General features: G+C 34.4%; 1 protein-coding gene across 8 annotated transcripts in view; it reads right to left on the reverse strand.

The window, feature by feature from the left end:
* The window catches only part of LOC100740507 (rap1 GTPase-activating protein 1), a 253,514-nt gene that overhangs the window by 74,091 nt on the left and 163,135 nt on the right, over positions 1-16,288 (reverse strand). Inside the window, exon 1 of one of the 8 annotated variants that reach the window (XM_012386552.3) lies at positions 6,568-7,579. The exons of 5 other annotated variants lie outside the window; for them this stretch is intronic. In XM_012386552.3, coding sequence (XP_012241975.1) covers positions 6,568-6,714 — 147 coding nt within the window. In that variant the 5' untranslated portion in view covers positions 6,715-7,579. Of the gene's footprint in view, positions 1-4,487; positions 4,655-6,567; positions 7,580-16,288 lie in introns of those variants that run through there. 2 more of the 8 variants (XM_012386554.3, XM_024368177.2) reach the window with 2 other exon arrangements.

Genomic DNA, 16,288 nt, shown 5'->3' on the forward strand with positions numbered 1-16,288 from the left:
AAAATAAAACATGGCTAAACCACGAGAGAAAATTTGATAAAATGGACAAATTTCACGGTACTGGAACTTCACATTAATATGTACATTATTCTTGATGATATTAGGATAAAGATATATCAAGCTTAAACCGTCGATAAAGTGATTATCAATGTATTACCTGCAACACTTAATAAACGTCCTCTATCAGTAAGTGACGTCATCGTCGAACGAAACGACGTGCCAAGATCTTACATTCGAATCGTATTCAGTTATTAAGCGCTGAACGAGAGATCCTTGCCAATGAAACTAGTCTCAATTTCGTTCTTGTCAGGACAGAAATACAATCTGCTGATGAACATGTGCTGTTCTACTGTCAGACGCGTTATGCCGCCAGATTCGTGTTTAATATAATACATTAAACCACGAAGATCAAATTACTCATTAAGAAAAGTCAAATTTAAAATGTTCGAACAATAACATTCGTGAAAAATTGATTTTAATGATGTTCGACACATGTGTAGTTTACAAAGAATTGTTTCTTCACAAACAATTTCTCAATAATTCTTGCGTTACGGCAACGCCGTTTTCAGTTTGCATAAATTGCAAACACAATCGAATGCAACAAAACAGTGTATTAAGAGAACCGAGAAATGGAATGTGTATAGCAGAAAGCGACTAAATGAATTTTAGTTGTTTTAGATAAACCCCACTGGTTTTTGTGGCAAACCATTTTGCATCGAAATACATATGTACATTCGATGTTATGTGTCGAAACTGTTGATTCTCTTTTGGCTTTTCGTGAAGTCCCAAAATTTGTAGCAAAGAATATTATTTTAGATAGACATTTTTCTCTCTGTATAAGATAAGTATTTAAAGGAATTTATTTAAAAAAATTTTCAATTTTATAGGCAAAAAATAAAATAAAATAAGGTTTTGATTAAGAAAATTTATTTATCCCAAAACATGAATAAAGTCATACAACCAGTTGCTATTACAAAGTTTATAATATCATTATGTGTTATATAAAGAAATCATGCCAATTTCTTGTTGTGAAGAAAAGGAAATAAAAAGAAAACGAGAAATGTTATATGCTATATATTTACTCGTTCATTTTCAGAATTAGGAGGTAATAAAGAATGATGGATCCTGACGTACCCTGATGTTTGCCGATAAATTACGAAAAGCAATTAGATTACCTATTCAAACAATGTTATCGTCCGATAAAGAATACATCTAAAAAGTCTTAACATGTCATATAAAATGTTCCAACTTCTTTTGGAATAACTTATATCTATTAACGGGTGTTTTAAAAAACAATAATAATGAAAATAAAAGTTTCTTTTTATAACACAAAAGCCTGCAATAATAAGTCATTTAAAACAGATGAAGTATATCAACATTGCGAAGAAAATATGTTTCAATCTTTCGGTATTAGTACACACGTGTATAGGTATGTATATGTAGAACCGGAATCCTTGAAGATGTAAATTCCTTTTTAATATTCAATATTATTTTCAGTACATTAGTAGGAAATTATTTAAATCTCCAATATAAATACTAAATTCCGTTTAATAGTCAAATCAAATATTTCTTTTTTGAAAGGTAGTATAATTTCGAAAAGAAAACCTAAATATTGTATAATCTTTACTTTGCAACGTGTTTCCATTCTGCGCTACAAATATATCTTTGGTTCTTCTCGTGGCACAGATTTATCTCTCGAAACGTATGCGTACAATCAACATTTTACTTTCTCCTATGTGAATTTGTCAAAAAGTTATTAGTACAACGAATTCATAACACTGGCCCCGAAACATTTGGCTTTAAATCAAATTACATTGGCACGTTACACAATTTCGAATTTACACAATACTAAATTGCGTTACTCGCATGCACTCAAACAAGCAGAACCAAACAAATACTCCTAGTTACAAGATGGTAGGAACAAATGCAGAGAGCTAGGCATATTTTACAATCGGAATTTGCCAATTACCCGAGCAAACCTAAGCAACTCAGCAATGCGTACATGGTTAAAGGGTAGATGGCAGGTAGAAGAATTCCTGTACTCGACCCTATGCATAATAGGACTATCGGTGAGATCAAACACAACGAAACAACCAGCAAGTACCGTGCACGTCATTAATAAGTCTCGCTTTCGTGATCTTTAAACAAACTTTAATTCGCTTTAGACGACGACAAGTGTAATTCTTGCCAATCAGGGCCAGTTCGTCTTCGGCAAGAATTAAAGTGCCTGTCGTCGAGAGCACGTGCTGGCAAGTCGTTAAAAGCCAGCCTTTAACTCGTCGGGCAGTCGTGCCGAGGCCCGTCGAGTAATTACGCGAACGTATAGGTTTTCACGTGTAGGCGCACAAAGCGTAGAAACTCATATACACGCGTATTAAGACTGATTCAGACAGTTGTTTAGTTAAGTAACAGGTAAAGCCGAATTTACACTGTTCGCTTTAATTCTATTCACTAAACGAGGATGAAAGCGACGTTTTTCGATGAATCAACAGCGTAAATTCGGTTTAATTTGCTATTTGACTAAACTAATGGCCGTGTCTGAACTAGTCTTTACTGTCAAGATGTATCTTGAACGGCATCTAACTGTCTAAAATTGTTTGCAACAGAAGCAGCAGCATGATGCTACAAGTTGTGAACAGTTTATGAGTAAAATATAATTGGTTATAGAATTATTACAATGTCCATATATAAAATTATTGTAACTTTCAATTGATATCATTTAGTCATCAATGACTACAGTAGTTTGGATTAGGTTACTGAATATTTTTCAAATATTATATATTCAATTAATTATTATTTATTTAATGAATATATTTCAAATATTTATCATATATATCTTTATCTTTACCTTTATCAAATAAGGTACAAGATATAAATTGAAATTAGAAATAAGTGAATTGAGATATAATATATGTATATATCTAATATATAATATTCGTTCGATACTGATGAGTGGTTGTTATTAAACAAATTAAATGTTGGTATTTAACCTTTCAAATGAAATTCCATTCTTGAGCTTCTTTCCTTTAGATTTTTACTTGAAAATTTGATTGTACAGCGAAGTAAAGATATTAGTAAGTATTCTAGAATTTCTTCAGAATTTAAAAAATGTAGAACAGTAAAAGATTAGACTTGAACAGAAACGACTCAGTTTATCTGCGAAGCGTGAAAAATAAATTTGCTCTACACAGAGTCAAAGGAGTGTATAAACAAAAATTCTTGCCCGTATCAGCTATATACACAATAATATAGATATAGCGTCGGATGAAAAAGAGAACATCCTAACAGAAGAAATATACTGACAGAGAAAAGTCTTCAAACGAAGAAATATATATTTCTGATAGAAACTAACACAGCAATGTTCATTTTATAACCAACCACCAATCACAGATCGAATATAAATTGCAAATTGACAAGAAAAATGGTCAAACGTGCTAATAATGTGTTGCATCGTATGTTACACACGTTCTAATAACGATCTCGCGAACTCTTGAGCGAATATGTAGTCGCTGGCAAGTTTATAAGCTGTTCACGAAAGTGACCACATTGCTGGCAAACAAACTTCAGAATCTGTTTGCGAGCTGATTGCGAACTTTAATATGAACTACAGATGCTGCTAACAATTATCGATACATTATCGATAACTTCTACATACATATTAAGATATCGATAATATCGTTAATTATATCGACTAAAGTAAAATGTAACATATAGATAATATATTTATTACTCCCTTATCCCCTTTTGTCTGATTGTGATTGTTGGTATACCGTAACAATTGCCTTATTCTCGCATTAAAACGAATTTGTCCTATTTTTGAGAAGTAATTTGTTAATTGGAATAGCTATATCTATTAGCAGTATACATAAATATTTAAAAGACAATCATAAGTAAACTACGAATATTTATGTACATTCAGACTTTTGTGAATATACCACCAATTAAACAAATGGAATCCAGATAGGAAATTATTTTATGTATTAAATGTTATTATTAGTACTCCACTTTGGATACTTTTGCATATGATATGCATCCTATGCATTTTTATATCTTCAAACTTCCCACAAATGGATAAAAATCCGCAAACTAAAAATAAGCTTGAGAAATTTTTAACTTCTTTCGTATTTCATTATGTCATTCGATCATATACATTTGGATAATCATATCATATAGATCATATAGATCATATCGTCTTGACAATACAAGTTTTCAAACAAGGGACACGCCTCGTTTGAAATTACCACGCGTGCACGTAGTCAGTTATCGATATCGTTAGGATATTATCAATATATCGAGTTATCTTAATACGTCGAGATAACTTTTCGATATTATCGATATTTATCGATAAGGTTGTAACAGCATCTCTAACGTGAACGCAACATTACGCACACATAACCAATCAATCGGCCGGTCATGGGAAAATAGGACTTTTTAAAGCGTCTCGTAGCGCAGAACGATGGAGTAACGGGTTGTTAGAGGAAAATTACCGCGAAGCTGATCTTTGTGGTTACAGTTACCGGGCTCGTTTCTCGCTGCTGCTCCTTTTCTTTCCTTTCCATCTCCCTCCACCTTGGAACCTTTCTTTTGTCTGGACGCCGCCGTTACAACGCTGCAGCTAAAGTTTTCTGCTACTTTTCCTTCCGACTGGTTCAAAGCTCGTCAAGCTTGCGCGCAAAAAGCGTAACAACGGTGTTATATACGTTTTCTCTGTGGCCCGGCGTGGACGTGCCACGGCATTGCTCAACGTATGAAAACGAAATACGCGGAAGCGTACTTGGCATGCGCGACCAAAAGGAATTAAGATCGCGAACGGATCATCCGGGAATGTGCGAACCACGCATCGAGCTGTTACGCGTTCCTACCGCTTCGGCCATCATTGCGTTTACCGGTTCGATCGACGATTCTCTACATCACAAGACAATGACAACCGGTTGGTATAATTACTGCTTGGTGGATTCAAGTATATACATCGCAAATAGATTCGAACATCGGTCGAATTCTAGATTCGACTTCTAGATTCGAATTCTCTATGAAAGTTATAGGAAGTAGCTTTCACAAGTGTATTATCAAGTACGCTTGAATCTAAATGCAACAGATCCAAGACTCTACGAATACTTTGGCAAATAAAAAATGCATTCCCAAATAGAATTGGACGCTGCTCGAATTCACACAATATTTCACAAATTTATCGTTCTTAAACAGACACAAGTGCAGACGTTCAAATAAATTTTTAGGTATCTCGTTTATTGTCTATAGATCTATGGAATTTTATAAATGATTATGCCTTTCTAACTGTTGCAATTCGATTGCTATTTGCAAGACATTCGATTCTTTCGAATATCGAAATAGATGGTTACAAGTAGATTTTCGAAAGTTGCGAGTGTTCGCGAAACTAACCATTAAACTAACGAACCATTATATCTTACAAGTAATATTCGTACCCTATGAGGGGAAACTTGGATATTGGATTTGATTCGGATTTATAAGTTACATATTGAACTTGATCCTATCACTAGTAATTACTTCAAAGCATCCGTGGAAGCACGTCCGTCGTGGAATTTCCTCGTTATTTGTGAAACGCGACGAGTTATTTCGGTCAGATCGTTTAGATTTCGTGGATAGGTTTATACCCAACTGCTACGCTTGTATCTCTGCCAAACGGTCGAAAGTTTGGGTGAGTTTAATTTTGCCAGATGCTTATTTCGTGTCTTTGTTAGAATTCTCGAAATTCCAATTCTATATTGTTTACGAAAACTAACCGGGTAAACAATATGTTATCCAATGGTTAAAGAAAATATGTCGTAATTGTAATTGTATTGCATTTGCAACTATAACTTACTTTGTAATTTATAAAGTATGATGTACTTCAAAATAATCTCTTTATGGAGGTTTAAATCATTATAATAAAAGAAAGAATAATCGCTAAATCATTGTAAATTATTGTGAAAATTGTAAATAGGAATTATTCGATAATTTGTTAAATAGAAAATTATAAAATGTTTAACAATTATATTTTATCTGGCTTTTGAATCAATTGTACGCATACATCCAATTCGATAATAACCTAAAATGGGAGATTTGCAACTTCCTATCTTTTTTTTCTAACATCTTAATGTAAGTAACTTGTTGAACAAAAGCTAAATTAAAATAGATAATCAAATAGAAAGGTACTAGAAAGTACCATTTCACAATGATAGATCTTACAAAAGATCTTCTCATGGAACATATGTTCCATTCATAAAACGAAAGGATGCCAGTAAGCCGTATAATATTTTCCTTTCATAGATCGACATCTGTCGACGATAAAAACTCGGCCCCATCAGATCTGATCAAACTGATACCCAATCCCTTGATTTTAAAGAAAATCCATCTTATTTCTAAACCTCCGGGGTAACGGGATAATGGGAAGAGAAAAATAGAAAAAGTACAGAAGTTCGTAAATTAGTTCCTGTCCGTTCGATCGGATCTAAGCTCGACACTTGGAAAAAATTCTCGCGAAATAACAAAACGACTAATGAAATAATCGAGTGATCGCAGTGAATTTCCGTGAGCGCGGGAAAAACTCACCTGTGATATAAGTTTCGGCAGTGTGTGTGTATGCGCGTGCGCATGATTATTGTGTCCTGTCGAAGACCGTTCGCTGTTAGGCCGTTGCTGCTGCTGTTGGCCGGCATCCGATCTAAGATCGTGCCTCCATCTCAATACACCCATCATAACCGCCTACTGTATCCTCTATTACGTTTCAAGACTCTACCAAACGCGTATCGTATCAACGTCCGCACTAGGGGAACCAGTTCGATCTCGACGCTCCGACCTAACCTAACGCGAGTGTCCTGTTGCACCCTTTACGAGGCTATGCTGATCCTCGAAACGCCAGACACCTTGACGTCGACGTACTGTAGCAGAAATACGACTCTATGGAAGTTGACGTACGCTGCACCAAAATTCGAGTGAAGCATACGTGATACGTTTCGCACATTCGTTTTTTTCTTTAATTAAGAAACGCGCGGGAAAGATTTTCCGAAATATGCGTAGGTAAATTCTTCTGTCATGTATTCACCGATAAAAATCAGGATTTCAACAACACCAGACTACACTCTATCTTTTAGTAATTTCCGATTAAGGCGTAGGTAACTCAGCACTGCGTATCTGCTGACATTATTTTCGTTTATATCCTATATACGCTCACCAGAAAACTAAGAACCCACTCGATCCTTCACTACGAATTTGATCGTGTGATTGTTCGTTTGGTCACTGAAGTTCACTGTCATTTTCATACTTCGATCTCGTAATCGTACGATGGATCAAACGCGCAGGATATCACTTAACGGTGCGTGTCACTTTTTCCTGGCTATTCTAGCTTTGTTCGTCGCCCACGTTTCGATCAACTAAGCGAGGTCAGAGTAGAAAGTGTTTACACCGTGGGCGCGTTCGGCAGACAGGATCGTGTACACACACACACATGCATACATACATAAGTACGTACGAACGAAGAAACACGTAAACGTGCCAGAACGAACGCGTACTAACTCAGTTCGGTAGCGTAGAAGTGCAGGAGCGCGACTGGCACTGGCATCGAGACCGTACGGTTCGAGGCTTGCCTCGTCTGCCGTCTCTACTTCCCCACCACCACCTCCTCTCGCTCCTCTACGCCCCGCGGTGCTCGTAGCTTGAACGTCCTGCTGTTCTTAAAACTCCCACCACCCTACTATCGTACCGTGAACAAACGTTGCCATGGTCGCCATCAAACGCGTAAACTTGGTTTCACGCAACTTCCATCATTTTCTTTCCTCGAGATTAACGATCGATCGATTCGATCGAAGCGTTTTCAAATTGTCTTTCTTAGTTAACGCCATGTCACTTTTACAACAGCTGCGAAAACGATATACGTTATTTAATAAATATTTCTTTTGATCTAATGTCTTAACGTAACCATCGAACGATTTTCTTTTGAAGTATTCATCTTAGTTTGTTACCTGTTGTTTGACTATTGCCAAATTTAAGATTTTACAAATTTATTTAATTGCTTTTTGTTTATTAGAACGTAGATCAACGTAAAATATAAAATGGCTACAGAAAGTATTGGTATATGTGTGAATATAAGGGCGTACCCAATGAAGTATTTCTTCTATCAGGATCTGCGATATGTAAATGATACGTAACTTAATATATTTGAACTTAATTAGTTAGAATACAATGTTTGTGGCCATTTTATGTATGTATCTATGTACACTTCGATTAATATTTAGCTGATTCTTGTTTTAAGTTCTTCATATTTAATCTCTACAGCTAAGTAAAGCTTCAAATTTCTCTGCAACGATATATTTTTTCATATATTATCATATATTTATCATATATTTTTTCGAAACGTTCGAATCGAGAGTAAACTTTCAATTAATGTACATTGTAGCCTTCGGCATTAACCCCTTGTTAGTATAATGTTCTCATGGTGAGAGATAGTTTTGAAGTGTAGTTGTTGATTCTTGCAACTTAATTATTAACAACCAAGTATATAATCCCGTCAGATGTTTGTACATGTAATACCAAAAATTATAGGAAATGATTCTATGATAACAGGAATATTTTTAACGATCGAAAAATTGTAAACCTTTTAATGATTACTATTAATCGCCTAAGACGCCATATAATTTGAAAGTTATATATCCAAGTACTTACATATTTAAATTTAGAATCTTATTTTGTTCATCTATTAGTATAATATACTATTGTATTTTATTATATATATTAATTAGATATTTCCAACGCATATTTTTTAATATGTAGCTATACATATAATCGAAAACTTCGTTAGTAAGCGATACACGAACATATTAGAAATAAGTAATTAACGATTGGTTCATTCAACAGACTGTTGAATATTTCAAAATATTTGTATTATCCTACATCCAAATACTGTAAGAATTACGTAAATCCAGGCATCGTACGCATGAGCGATATGCATAAATTTTTCGATATTCCTGATAATTTTATTGCATTCGTTCACTGTTTGCTTTTTATCGACAATGTTCAGCGTTTTAATTTTTTCCGATGGAAACATTGAATATTAGAATAAAATCAAAAAAATAAAACATCGAGCAAAAACAAAATATCGGGACGATATCTGACGCGTTTCGAAACATTAATTATTAATTTTGTAATTGTGCGCTAATACTCTTGTTAGAATCGCTGAAATTTGCTTAGATTGGATAAAAAGAACATTGTTGTTTTTATTTAGTTATTATACGATCCTATAATATATTTGAAACGTATAAAGGCAAGTGATAAATTATCAGTAACTACACCGATGATCAATCCATGATATGTTTTTTTAAGTATTTGCTCACTGTTCACATAATTAAATACAACTCTTTAATTGTTGGATAATATCAATGCATCAGATATAATAACTTACGATAATTTTCAAGCAACAAAAGTTGGCCAACTCACTATCATAATTAAGTCACATATTACAATAAATTAGTTCCAATAATTATATTTCGTTCGTTTAATTCTGAGAATGCTTACTGTTTAATTTCAATAAAAAAATTTGTTTCTTAAATTACGTTACTAATCACTGACGTTTCTAATTTTGAAGAAAAGAAATTATTTCATAAATACATATTTCCTACATAAATATTTCATAAGAAACAAATACAAGAGCTTAAAACTATTTATAGAAAGCAAAAGCTATTTAAGCGGTAGGAAAAGTTAATAACATAATTTCGCGAAAACATTTTTTCACAATGACTATGTTGATGTTGCTAATATGTAATTTATTGTCTTACTGCGATTCTGTGATATATCGTCATCCATGACTGTATGAATATTATAAATTATGGCACATTTTAAATTATGATGAACTTACACTGTTCCTCCCCTGTATTATAAATTACAGAATGTCATCGGAATTAATGATACTAGATTTGTTTCTCTGTGTAACAAGCTTACTGAACTTTATTTGCTCGACCTATTTTGTAGCAGGGGATCATGTTAAAAAGTATCATTAATATCGAAAAGACTATTTTCGAACGAAATGACGATATAGTGCCGTGTGCATAGAATGTTATTGATTTAAATTAAAACTGTATCTCATCTTCCTTTTTAAACGATTTTATATTGAAAAATATGTTTTGGTTTGTCAATAAGACACTCACCTTTTTCATAAAACGAAACATTAATCCTCAAATAGCATCGTTAAATGACTGTAATAATTTGTGATAGTTTATTAAAATTTGGAGTACTTCATTTCATTTCATACATCACATTCTTCGTGATAGAGATCAATAACAAAATTAAAATGAATGAAAGATTCTAAAATTAAGTGGGTAATTTAAATTATTATGGTCCTCGGTAGTTCAAAGGCACCAGTTAAGAGTTAATACGTTTAATATTGAAATGATTAAAATTGATACGACGATGGAAACTTTGTAAATCAATTCCTTCGAACGTTTGCTCCGACAACTCTAACAAAGAACAACTTAATACTAAAAACATGACGTAGAATGAGGAACAAGGTGTCCGCAATCTGATTTAAATAATCGGAACGATGCTCGACGAGAAGTTCTCAAGCGGCGACGATGATCAACTCTAAAGGAGCAAACCGCAATTCAATCCTGTCCGAGTCAATTCGTTCGAAATGTATTCGGTCCAATTGTAGCAATTTGCAAGCACGGACGGAGAATGAGTCTTACATGGCGAAAAGAACGCGATCACATGGTAAAGCCGCACGCTTCCGTTAAACCGAAGAAATCAAGAGACAAATTCTTTGGTATTCGAGAAGAAGTTAACGACAGGTGGAGGGAAGTTGGGGGGAAGGTGAAACCAAAAGGAAGCAGACTGCCATGGCAGCGAGAGACTGGCAGCAGAGCGGATGTCATTTCGTGGTCGACTTATTTCGTTACCGGTAGGTAGATAGTACCAAGGCTTCCCATTCCTTTGTGTCCACCTCTTTCATTATTTTACCCAACTTCCTGCGTCCGAAAGCGACAGAAGACACAACAACACGCTCCTCGGTTACGAGCATGGATCGTCTCGCGATGCGGTCCCCCTCTTCGCCACTTCCTCTTTCGATCCCTGGCCCGTCGTCTCTCCTTTCCTTCACGGTCGGCCCATCCTTTCCCCCTTTCACCGTTTCTTCCCGCGTATCTTCTTCCACGTCGCGCGACTCTTTGAAAATGCTAACCTTGTTCCATTCTTAACGACTGCTCTTCAAGTCAAAGACATTGGGCAATAAGCGTCGACCGAACTCCAACTCGAACTCAGACCCGCTGTCTCGATGCGTGGGTAGACGTTATTTTCTATATTCTTCTCGAACGTCGAAGTTTCTCTCTGAGAGAATAACTGGTCATAGGGTAACGGTGAAGCTTACTTTACGCGTGAAAATTTGTGCTATGATTTACGGCAATAGGCTGAGCTGCAGAAGTCTCGGAGAGGAAAGACCGCGATTGTGCTCGACTCAATGAAAATTATATCGGACAAAGCGAATAGATAGCGATATCGGCTTCCTTTTACCCGTTTCTTTCTGTTCTCACAGAACTAGATTCGAATTTAAGATAACAGACAGGTGCGCTCCGGTTAAATTACTATTGTTGAAGAGCAACGTGTCGAATCACACGTATCTGTCGATACACGGATATTTTATTTCGGCTATGTTTGACTAACCGGACGTCTGTACTTTCTCTTTTTCAATCACAGGCTTCTTTAGTAACTTTCATGGAGAGAGAAGAAACTCGTTTCGAAAGAACGATGTTCTTCCGTTTAGAATATCAGAATTTTAATGCTCAGAAAGAATGATCGATAATAACTGGAACGTTGAAGTTTTATTAGATACGGAAAATTACAATTTAATTCGACGAAGATAAAAGATGTAGTTAATGATGCACGATGCCACGTGGGCACGAAATGTATTACGCAAATAAATGCCACTTTACAATGTTTCTTTGTGTCAAATTAAGAGGGTATTCTATTGTTGACACAGAGACAATTAAAATTAGGTAACAGAAACGAGAATTGTTGATTATCATGACAATACTTACTCACACGTCTCACTTTTAGCACCGATAAAAACTGAACGACCTCGATTAAAAAATTTCCTCATATCTCTCTTCCCTCTCTTTCCGCAAACACTACAGGCTTCCTTCTGCTTTCCACCATTTAAATACTGATTTTAAGAAAGATATCCTTACATCAACGTCAATACTAGAGACTAGTAGAATTTTACGATTCTATAGATTTATCTTGTTTCATCAAATTCGTTTATATGAATATTTATAACATCGAATATATTATAGCATATTAAAATTAAAATTATTTTTATATTACGAAGGACAATTATTTACTGCGATTTCCTCTATTTAGTAGAAATTTTCTTTACAGTATTCGTAACACGGTCCAATAACATTTACTTACCAATAAGCCTCTACTTTCAGCAATAATCATCGTATAACGACGAGTTATACATATGTATTGTACATACCTAATTATCTTTTTAATTAAAAAAAAATTACTTTGAGCTGTCTTTTCATGTATAGGAAAGAGGAATAGCTTAACCTTTATTTATGGCGCTAAACTAATTAATTCACTAGTCATGTGTTTTATGCATCACTTACAAATAAGAATTTAATATGTGTTAGTACGACACGCAACGCGTAGTATATCGTGTTACAAACAAACGAAACTATAAAATGCAGAAAACCTGATCATTATACTAGACGCAGAAACGTTTTCATAAAGCGCTCAAAGCGTAACGATGTCAAGTTCGGGCTCTGTTTGCGCTAGTTTCGGGGTCATTCCCACGTGAAACCAGCGGATACAATAACCTGTTGTATACCGTGAACGTCGCCAAACTTGGATCTCTGATCTTCACGGGTTGCGAGCAGACAGAAATCAGAAAATCTTCCCGGCCATTCGGTTAAAGCCACACCATGACGACCGGTCGTGGTGGTTCAACCGACACTTCCGGTGTGCGTACCTGCACGGCCGGAAGCGCGCTCCTCCCCCTTACATCCTGAGAGGATCATATATGCACCTTGCTTTACCAATAACAACAACCCGCATTTCGAACATTTCGGCCGATGCCTATACCATTTCCAGTAAAACATAAAACCGATTTACAGCCTGTAACTTTTATATACCTGCTGCTTTGTCGAACGAACGTAGAATTTTAAAGGTTTCAACGCTTCGAGCGATTCAAAGAAAGAATGATGAAAATGTGTCGAATTAGTGCCTCTTTGAACAAGTAAAATTTTCATAACCGCAATATAATATAATATATAGGTATCCTAATATAATATAATGTAATAGATATCCTAAAATACCGCAAGAGTACAATTACTTATGGCAAATGTAATGGGAGAAAAAAAAGGTAGAAGTTGGTGAATGGTCCGAAAGACGAATTGGAACTTTCTGATTACAAATGATCGTAACTTCGGAATGAATGCATGAAATTATAAACATTCGAACGCTATTTCGTAAAGGAAAATCGATATTTATGTAGTATGTGAAAACATATCGTTCAACTCGTTAATAACAATAAAACGCGACAAGTTAAGGCAAGGTATTACGATACAAATTTATTCTGTGAAATATGTTCGTTATTATAGTATAACTCACTTCCAAAAGAAGATGAAATGCATTGAACATGAAGAATTATTGTTATATTTCATCGTTTTCTTTCTTGAGCAGTTTTTTAACAAAAGCATCACTAACCACAAATTATGCAATATTTTTAACTTGAATAGAATTTTAGATGCATAAATTAGGTACAAATTTGATACTTTTTGATCATCCTTTTGTCCCATTTTTAACTCTTTAAAAAACTACGTTTTTATGTAAATTCGGCTTATGTAAATTCATTTGTAAAATTTATAAAGTTAATTCTCGTTTTGTCTTTTTTTTCTCACTGCCGATTACAAATTTTATATAATTCCTTTTAAATGCTTATTAATTTGTTTTCAATAGCCTTAAAATTTCTGAATTGAAATTCACAGAATAGAGTCAGTTTAGAACTTAAAATAAATTCAAATAATAAAATAAATTTTTCTTTGATAAAATTTCATCTAGAAAAGTATAAATCCTCGTACTTTGAAAATTAATTCACTATTCGTATACTTGTTTGATGCTTGCAATTAATCTAATTTATTATTACCTATATTTCATTGCAGAAAATGTGGATGGTTTGTTTGATGATGTGAATGATTTGTTCGTTATCAATAGTCATCCGTATTGCCATCATTGCTATGAATTTATATCCGACAACATGTATGACAAAAAAGAATAACGGGCAATGCAGACAGCCATCTCCCTTGCGAAAAGTCAAATTTATCTAAATATGTTTAATAAACAAAATTCATTTCTTTATATGCCTTTAAATTATCTTAACTTATAAATAATAAGCAAATCATTCCGAATGTCCATAGTAAAATACAATACACGGAGTAGCTATAATACTACGTATACACGGAGACTTATAAAATAAAATTAATCATTTTAAATCCTTGTCCTCTTTATTTATCATACATTTCCTTACAAAATAGTTATGTGCTTATTTGTTTCTTTAATACTTAATAACGTCAAGGATTGTATTGCTTATATTAATTTGAGTTGTCATTATTGCCTTTTTTATGTATTATTTTATTAATATGTGTAAATATGTATACATAAGACAAATTAGCATCCTGTAATTTTTTCGATTTGGCTAATTGGATATGGCATTAACATATCGATAAGAATATTGATACATTGTTCTGCTCTTAGTTTATCTGTTATAATTTACTATTATCTGTTCGTAAATTCTTTATATATTATATTTTATTGTTAACAAAATATTTAAGCTTGTTGTTCAAAAACTAGGAAAACATTGCTTTGTTTTATTAAAATCGGATAATTTTTATCTACTACTTTTTATTTATAAGTAAAATTTCGTATGCTTTCTACTTTTCGCGGAAAATAAAACAGATTTCAAACAAGTAAACCTGAATTGATCACAGCGAACAGAAAAGGTTTTATACTAACCAACTGAATGTGTATCAACTGTCGGTAAGTTTCCTTTACTTGTTGCACGTACTTATCATACGTCGTTTTTTCCGTGATAAAAGAAAACTACTATACCGATACACGGTATAGTAATTGGTCAATCGAATAAATTTTCTCAATACTCAGAAGCAGAAAGCTTAAAAACTCTTGCGAATCCAAGTTTCTCACGACATCATCGTCACACGTGTTATACACATGAGTACGGGCTATTGCATTTGGAAGCCATATGAAGTAGAGATACAAAAAGGCAGATGGAATGTACTTGTCATTTTTATTTTAACCTGTGTAAATGAGAAAAAATTTAGATTCTTAACATAAGGTAAGCACACAAATCTCTATAATATATATATAGTTTTATAGTTTCATATTTATATGTCTATATTATAGAAATTTTTATTTTACTATCATACTATTGCATTGCCGCCAAATTATTTTGTGTACGTTTTGTAATTTTTCCACACTTCACTTACAAGATTCATTAGTATCAATCGCTCAATTATTCCTGTCAGTTTCCAACACGTTGCAAACGTGAAAAAGGGTAGACTTCCTTATTTTTCACAAACCTGTGTCAACAGTTTCTAGCCAAAAAAGATACCCAGTTCTTCTTGCCTCGTCATTATATATATTACACTACTATGGCAAAAATTTGTCAACCTTTATCTTCGTAAACTCACGTTAATCTCCCATCAAAGTTTTAATTTCGTTGTTAAACAAAGAAATAGTCTTGTCGTTAGGTTTCATTAGATAAACGCGGTTCAAAACGCCCCAATGAACGAGTTTCATGATCATTTTCGTTCGCGCGGACTCTCCACTTGGAACGGTTCAACACGTGACTAGCAAGATCCTCCCCTAGAAATCGACAGACCGAAAATTTTATAGACACTAGAAGGACTAGAAAGGCCGGCAGACAATCCTGATTGAAATTCAAGCAGCGCGTGACCAAACGATTCGTCCTAAAGCTTTTTGCTACTCGCACCGTGGATGATGACGTTCATTTATCTTCGAGTCATTCGTGGCAGACAGATTGAGATTCCGGCTGCACGTGGATACTGACCAGACAAGTAAGCAAGCGCACCGTTCCAAACCGATTCTGCATACGAACAGATTTTTCAACCACAATAGCGTCTTAACTACTTGGGCCCCTTGCCAAAGCCTTTGGTCGTGCGTTTCTTCTCTTTCTACTGGATAAGATATACATTTGATTCTTTCGACTAAACAACGGCAGAATGGATCTCTGATTAAACAAGGTAAACTA

This window comes from Bombus impatiens, unplaced genomic scaffold (assembly GCF_000188095.3).
Source record: "Bombus impatiens unplaced genomic scaffold, BIMP_2.2 scf_0396, whole genome shotgun sequence".
NCBI lineage: Eukaryota > Metazoa > Arthropoda > Insecta > Hymenoptera > Apidae > Bombus > Bombus impatiens.